The following is an 8556-nucleotide window of genomic DNA, read 5'->3' as shown; positions in this document are numbered from 1 at the left end:
AACGCATGCATAGGGTCTTAAAACAAAGAGCTGCAATTTAAAATTGAAAATCTAATCAAAAACTGAAGCAACATAATCTGCCCTGGGACCATTCTAATCATAAATAAAAAATTTTAATTTGGAACTTCAGAAGTGGGAAGTGTATATCACTATTTCCCTCCTTCAGTGAGCTGGAGAAAATATATTTAAGTAAATACATTCTAAACAAGGACTCTCAAAATGATGCTAAATTGCAAACATGATCAATCTCCACCAAATAACTCCATAAGTCCAACAAATAACCATTCTTTGCCAACATAATTGCAATAGTCATAGACTGCCTAATTTTTAAGCTTGAATCTGTGTTTTTTTTGTTTTTTTTGGGGAGGGGGGGTATATCCATGGGGTCAGAAAAAGGAACTTGAATTTATTACAATTGTAGATGGAAAGAGAGAGAGAGAGAGAGCAGGCTAAATGTAAGGACACACAGACAAGCAGTGATAAAGCTAGAGAGTCAGAGAGAAGAAAAAAAAGGGGGGGGGGGTGGTTGGGCAGAGGAGAAAGAGGAGCAGAGAGATGCATTTTGCCTGTGTGGTTAACTGACTCTGCAGCAAAATGGAGGGAGATGAACATCAAGTTAACAACGTTGCAGCCAACAAAAGGAAGAGATAACGCACTGAAGCTGACCTTTGCCTGTCGCCATGGCCCGTGCAATTTGGCCATGCTTCATTTCAGTAATGTCAGCCTTTCTTTCCAGGAAATGCACATCACAGTAAATTGCACCGTCTTCCATTATACAGCCAGGTGTAATTGAGTGGGGAAAGTCTAAAGTCTAAAGGTTGTGCCCTGGGGTCCTTTTTTTTTATTTGGGGGGTTTGGGGGGGGGGAGGTGAATAGCTAGCTGGTGGATTTACATGACCTCTTCCCTTCAGGATGGCAGCATGCAATGCACACAACCAGGAACTACAGAGGAAGGTCTTTCAGCTGGAGAAACGCAACACGTGAGGAATTTGGACGTTAACTCGTGATGCCTGATTACGATACCCGTTTTTAATAGCGCCCTCTAGAGCAGCTAACTGTCCACTGAACTGGTCCCTGTCCTCCTCCTGCCAGGTCTCTGTTGGAGCAGCTGCGCAGACTGCAAGTCATGGTCATGAATGGCTCCAACAAAACAGCGCAAACAGGGACCTGCATCCTGGTGAGGCAGACTGACGCAAAATCCTCGATGGCCGTATTTCTGTATTAAACGACAGTCGCACCAACGTTACAGTCGAAAAGAACCAATGACAGCCATAGCTAGTCAGGATATGCCACTCATACCCAGCATCTGTCCGACAGACAGACAGACAGACAGACAAAACTACTGACACGTGTACTTGGACTGAGACAACCTCGAAAGCTTCTTGGACCCCTTGATATACCAACAGTGGTCATACTCATTCATTTTTATTTTCCTTAACTGACTTTTCATTCTCCCTCATTCGGTGTAACTTGTAATATTTCTGACAAAAGTAATCCTTAAAACAAAACCCAGAACAAGATCGTGTTTACTTTTAAGGTGTTTAGCAGCAGTTATCCAGAGTGACTAGATGTTCTTTTCATTTTTATAATACTAAGGACATAAAATGGTACAAAGACAAAGTGGTAAAATAGACTGGAGGAAAAAGTAAGGGCAAGGAAAACAAAAAAGGAAACAAGGACAGTAGGTACAAATATATTTCTTCTTGTCTGTGTCTCTTGCAGCGTTTCATGGCTCTTGCTTTTAAGTGTTATCTGGTGTATTATATATATATATGTCTAAAAAAGTAGTGAGAGAGAGAGACGTTTGTAAGTCAACCAATCGATACACTCTGAACCTGAAACACACCCTCACCAAACGGTGTGGGGAATGGGGGGGGGGGGGGGGGCAGGTCTGTGGGAAGGGACTTGTTGTGTTGAGTTTTTGTCTGCTTATTGCTACCCTACGTTTGTGTCTCACCTACACCTCTTGTTGAGAACAAAACGAATATAAAGAAAAGTCGATCTCAGAAAACAGACGAATACAAATGGGCCGCCCCTGTCCCGCCTTGTACCAGGGCAGGCAGAGTGGCCATTCGGAGACGCAGTGGACTCTCCGTTGGGGTCAGGTCACGTGACCGCTCACGCTTCCCGCTCTCTGTTCTGCTTCCTCCCCCCGCAGGTGCTGGTCCTGTCTTTCTCCCTCATCCTGTTCCCCTGCCTGCAGCCGCTCTCCGAGAGCAAAGCTCGTGACGGAGGAGACTTCGGCCTGGTGAGAGGTGAGAGCCCCCAGCTTCCTGCTGCTTCCCGCTTCTTGAAAGCCTCTCTACGGGAAATGCTAAAATCGAATACCACCCCCCCACCCCCCCACCCCCACCTCTCCGCCCCAGCCTTAACTTATTTAATCCAAAAAAAAAAAAACCCCAAAAAAAATCACTGGCTCTCTGCAGCTGCAAACCCAAAGTCTGTGATGCATTTTGAATGGAACCTCGGGCCATTCTGTCTGTCCAAGGATAGAGTTTGGTTTGGCTGTTTATGAGGAATTTTAACCCCTGCCCTTGACTAGAGGGCCCAATTGAACGCTTTGCCTGAAGCCAGTTTTCTCATTTTGATGGACTTTCCTTGAAATTCCATTTTGATTTCACACACACACACAAAAAGGTAAATGTGTGTTTAAAGGACAATTATAAGGCAAAAAGTTTTCTTTAACCTGTGGAAGCTCAATTAAGGCCAAACACACACTGCTGAATACTTGCCATTCAAAAAACAAAACAAAAAAAAAAGTAAAAAAAAACTGCAAAAATAGTCAGTCACAGGTGCCACTAAATCACAGGTGACCCTGGAGGGCCGCAGTGTCTGCGGGGGTGTTCTAGGCACACTTTAAACTTTTTTAATTTAGGACTGGCTAAGGAATCCACACACCTTGTTATTAAAGCCTTAATTGGCAGCTGATGGAAAAAGGAGACCAGAATAACCCGCTGACACTGCGGCCCCCTTGGTATTCAGTCTGGCGCCCCAGCTCTGAATCATCCCGTGAAATAGGACTTCCTGTGCCGTGGAGTCTGTCACAAATGCATGTTAGACTTTCGAAGCATGCCTCTCAAAACCAGCGTCGCACTCAGGCTGCAGTGGAACGCTGGCTCGCTGGTTCGGCTTCAGCGACTCTCTCTCTACCGCCCCCTACAGTGCAGTCCCGGTCCCTGCACAACGTCCTGTCCTCGCGCGTGCTGGAGAGCCTGGAGCACGACCACCCCGAGGCGGACCAGGAGCCGTTCTCGGCGGACGGCGGGGTGGAGGAGATCGCGGCGCTCCTGGGTCGCTCCGCCCTCGGCCCGGAGCCCCGCAACGCCAGCCTGGACGAGGGGAGCCATCGCCACGGGGACCCCATCACCGGCCACGTCGCCACGGTGACCTGGGCGGCGCGCCACGACACGCCTCTCCGCTCCTACGCGGATGATATGTGAACGGGGGTCGGGGGGTCGGGGGTCGAGGGTCGGGGGTCGGGGGGTAGGAGGGGGTTGGGGGGGTGTTGTTCTTACGCCTACCTTATTGATGTAAGAACAACAATTTACTATTTTCTTTCAGGTTCTTGTTGAAATGACCATGCCCTGTAGTGAGGTCATTTTGTGTCCTGGATGTGACATGTGAACGCTTCACCTTTTGACCTTTCTCGTAAATATATTTTGGTCTCTTGGTCGCTTTCTTCCCATGTTTTGTGGATCAATTCTGACTTGACCTGTATCTTCAGAATGCGCAGTCTCTCTGAAATCAAATGTATACATGAACTCTTCCAAAAATATAAGGCCTGTGAAATAGACATATTCCAGGTCTGGTGTAGTTCTAAAGGCATGTCCACGGAATGTGAAATTAATTTATATTAAAAGTGATTAAGTCATGCCAAGCCTCCTGTCAGTATAGATAAAAGATTTAAAAAACACATTGAATTTGTAAAGAGATTCCTTAGATTTGTGCGCAAAAGATTTTCTCAGATTTTAACGTGACCTTATAAAACCAGCTCAACTGTGCAAAACAGAGAAAGCCAAATTACTGTTTTAATTTATTTATTATTTTGAATGAAGTCTACAATACATATTTAATAACAAGACAGCTGCACATAAACTTAGCTGTCTCTATGTCTGTGGACAGTTCTTTTCATAAGTTTAGCTGTCAGAGTGAGAGAGAGAGAGGAGAGAGAGAGAGAGAGAGAGAGAGAGAGAGAGATGGGGAGGCAGAGAGCAGGAGAGGCAGCATCTATCTGCAAAAATCAATGTGTGTGCAGAATGAAAACAACAGATTCTTCATGACTGATCAATCTTTCATCAATCTATACATACACTCTTCCCAAAATCAAAAGCCAATTCAAACCTCAGGAATGAAGTTTTTCTTTCCCTGTGTTGTGAGGGAAGAGAACAAACTTTCAGCATCACAAAATTGAATGCGTGATCACGGGAGTCTGGAAACAAAGTGCATAAAAGAAAAGAGCCTCACATCCATTTGTGTTACTGCCAATTGAGAAAGTCGACATTTCTGGTCAATGAAAGCTGTGAAAAGCTCTAAAAGCAGATTTGTACCCAGTTACAGGTACTCATCCAAGCACTTCACCTTGTGTTCGGAAGCTGTAGTTGTTTCAGTCATGTCCATTGCTTCTGGCATCCTGAATCAGTACACACACACACACACACACACACGTGCACACACACACACACATGCACACACATGTTCTCTCTCTCTCACACACACACACACACGTGCTCTCACACACACTCACATATGCACACACACGTGCACACATACACACACACACAGGTGCGCGCACACACACACATACATGCACACACACACACACACATGCTCTCACACACACACACACACACACACACACATCCTCTCACGCACACTCACACGTGCACACACACACACACACACACACACACATGTTCTCTCACACACACTCACACGTGCACACACACACACACACACACGTTCTCTCACACACACTCACACGTGCACACACACACACACACACGTTCTCTCACACACACACACACACACACACGTTCTCTCACACACACACACACGTTCTCTCACACACACACACACACACAGTTCTCTCACACACCCACCCACACACACACACACACACACACACACACACACACGTTCTCTCACGCACACTCACACGTGCACACACACACACACACACACACACACACACATCCTCTCACGCACACTCACACGTGCACACACACACACACACACACACCTTTCTTTGATACTCCTCTCGGGAGCAGAAGTCGTAGCCCGCTAACACTTGCCTCTGGGGAGGCTCTTGAATTTTTCACTCATCTTATGTGCAAATTGTTTTTCTTTTTTTTTTTCATTGGGGAATGTTATTTTTTTTTTTTTACTCAGATGGACGAAACTCACTTCTTCTGGTACCTTTTGGTATCTTTTATTTTCACAAACATTTGCGGCAAAACGTGTCCTCCTTCTTCAGCGTGTCCGAAGTTGCCCAAATAAAATAAAAGATATATTAAAGTATTTTACGGTAGTGGGCCCATTATTTCATTTTTGCAGGTTTAACGTTGGACCGGCACCCCAAGTTCACACATTATTGAGCTGAGCGTATTTCTTTTCCTTTTCTTCTCCTGGTGCTCTCATTGTAGAATTTTTTATTCAGGGCCACGTACAACTGGCCCATTGCGCTGCCCAGGGTTTGGGAAGGTTCACTCGGTGAGTTGGTTAATTAGGGGTCACTGCTGTCTAACAGCCTTCACTGGTCAATCGGCTGCGGATTTATTATTATTATTATTATTATTATTATTATTACAGGCATTTAGCAGACGCTCTTATCCTTATCCAGAGCAACTTACACAACTTTTACACAGCATTTACTACATTGCATCCATTTATACAGCGATGCAGGTTAAGTACCTTGCTCAAGGGTACAACAGCAGTGTCCTAGCGGGGACTTGAACCTACGACCTTTAGGTTACAAGACCAACTCCTTACCCATTATACCACACTGCCACCTCTGCCGATTTGCGCGTTAAGGCCGCATGTGAAAGCTCCTCCTCCGACTCTACACTATGAGAAGGAGCAGACCGGTGGCATTGGTGCATGTTACAGAGGAGAACCGCGGTTGGCTGCACTCTCCTGAATCACCAGTGGGGTTTGGGCGTGAATGTGCCTGCAGTTGGAAGACCCTTTGGCCGTTCCAAATTAGGGTGGGTGTTGGACATGCTCAGCCCCACTTTGGGTGTCAAATTTATATTTAAAGAAAAACAACGGCTGCTAACTCAGGCGTCCCAAGTTTGATTCTCTCTTGCTCTCCTCTGTGGATCAATGATATCGCAAATGAAGTCTCAATCTAAAGTAAAATACAGAGTCCAGCGTCTGCAATCAGTTAGCAATACCCCTCTGACCGGCCTTCTGAAAAGAATCATGTAAATTTAACATTTTCACATGTGAATTAAAATGTTCACATGTGAAATGAAAATGTTACGTCAACTGGACATTTGCACACATTTTTGGCTTTTTTTTTTCCACATGTGAAAACAAAACATATGACCTGAAATAGCATAGGTTACCTTTTTCTCACTCTTATCTTATTATTTGTATAGTTCACATGTGCGCCCTTCACATGTTGGGTGTTCACATGTGGTTTTTGAACATGTGATTTTTTTTCCCCCTGTAAGGGCGTGTCCACTTAGAACAAGCGCTGAAAGGAAGGTTCCTACCACGCCGATGAAATGGGATGAACCTGTCCCCCATTGCCACACACATTCCTGGCGTGTTGTGTTGATAGGGAGAAGAGTTAAGGCTAACTCAGTGAGGAGATCCACACTTTGCATTCCACACCACCCCCTCCAGGCCCTTGTCCTCCGTGCCCTTGGGCATCAGCTTCACTAGACACAGATGCTCCTTGCCTGTCCTGTGCCACCTGCTTGGCCACGGTGCCATCGGGCTCGGCGCGGTCTAATGAATAAAGATACAAGAGAGACAAGTGCCCTCAGCTGGTGCAGACATGCACACCCAAGCACGCACGTGCACAAGCAAGCATGCGTGTGCACGAACGCGCACGTGCACACAGGCACGCGCGAGCACACGCACACCGTCGCTGACATCGCTGGTTACTACTTTAGATTCTGGCGCTCTTAGTCCATGTTTTATATTCTCATCAGCCTCAAATGACACCAGGCTCACTGTATCCATTTCAAAAAACCCCATTGGGAGGAAGTGGAGTGTAAACAGAGGCGTTACACTCCACTTCCTTCTGAGAAACCAGTGAAGCTTAACACTTCTGGGACCTGAACTTTGGGTTCTTTGATTTCTATTTTAAATATGCAAAATTCCATGACCTCTGAGAGACAGGACAGGATGCAGTGATTTGATGAGAGGGGTAGCACTTGCACTGCTTAAAATGGAAGTTCTCATTAAAGATGCAAAGATCTCCTGGGATCAAAACCAAATGATAGGCCTGCACTATTAGATGCAGACTGTAGTAAGCGTGTGTTCTTGGAGAGCACAGGCAGAAAAAGGCTGGGCAGCACAATAGAATAAAAATGAATTGTACTGTACTGAGCAGTGAGCTCCTGGCTAGCAGAGATACCCATTACACCAGGGGTGGCCAACCCTGGTCCCGGGGAGCCGCAGGGTCTGCAGGTTTCTGTTTTCATCTCAAAACACAACAACCACTCAGACCAAAGAAAACCAGGTGAGGTGAGTGAACTGCAGGGTAGTGGAGATGGCATGAACATGACCAAACATTGTGGAAATACTGAACTCCATAAAAGAGAGAGGGAAAAATAAAAATAAAGGGTGATATAACATACATATATATATATATATATATCTTCAGGAAGTACATAAATACATCTCTCTGGAATTGAAACCACTTGTTAATGATCCATTCCCCTTTTTCCTGCAATGACATTACATTACAGGCATTTAGCAGACGCTCTTATCCAGAGCGACTTACTTTTACATAGCACTTTACATTGTATCCATTTATACAGCTGGATATATACTGAAGCAATTCCGGTTAAGTACCTTGCTCAAGGGTAGTGTCCTACCCGGGAATCGAACCTGCAACCTTTCGGTTACAAGCCCAGTTCCTTACCCACTGTGCTACACTCCGTCCTACAATGACACCTTAAATCAGCTGAGCACCTCCAGTCAGAAGTGATGCTGCACAGACGGACAAACAGACAGACAGGAACACTATCAGGCTGGAAGAATTCACAAACTGAAAACTAAACACACACACACACACACACACACACCACACATTTTTGTCTGTCTATTTTTAATCTATCTTTTACTCTCTCTCTCTCTCTGTCATACATCAAGCAGTAATGCCAGTTGCAGGTTTTGCTGCGGAAAACACGATTGCGCCCTGACCTACTTCCTTTTTTTTAAAGTTTTTTTTTTTTTTTTAAACTAAAGTGCATGTTTACAGTCCCCGCTGGCCTCGAAGACCCAGCACAACGCAGGCGTGTAGATGCGCCCCGAACGCCATGCACATCCTCGCTTCCAGGCGGCCTTTAAAAAACGCGCACCCGCCCTTTTCCGATTCAT

The 8556-nt window shown here is 45.5% G+C and overlaps 1 protein-coding gene across 3 annotated transcripts in view; it reads left to right on the top strand.

The window, feature by feature from the left end:
- creb3l3a (cAMP responsive element binding protein 3-like 3a) overlaps window positions 1-3448 on the top strand; it is a 7632-nt gene extending 4184 nt beyond the window's left edge. For all 3 annotated transcript variants that reach the window (XM_064330280.1, XM_064330279.1, XM_064330281.1), the window contains exons 7-10: window positions 912-980; window positions 1093-1177; window positions 2159-2255; window positions 3163-3448. In XM_064330280.1, coding sequence (XP_064186350.1) covers window positions 912-980; window positions 1093-1177; window positions 2159-2255; window positions 3163-3440 — 529 coding nt within the window. In that variant the 3' untranslated portion in view covers window positions 3441-3448. The remainder of the gene's footprint in view (window positions 1-911; window positions 981-1092; window positions 1178-2158; window positions 2256-3162) is intronic.
- Window positions 3449-8556: the final 5108 nt, after the last annotated feature.

This window comes from Anguilla rostrata, chromosome 4, assembly GCF_018555375.3.
Source record: "Anguilla rostrata isolate EN2019 chromosome 4, ASM1855537v3, whole genome shotgun sequence".
In the NCBI taxonomy this organism is placed as follows: Eukaryota; Metazoa; Chordata; class Actinopteri; order Anguilliformes; family Anguillidae; genus Anguilla; species Anguilla rostrata.
The sequence above is the reverse complement of the archived record's forward strand: the minus strand, read 5'-3'. Positions and strand labels throughout refer to the sequence as shown.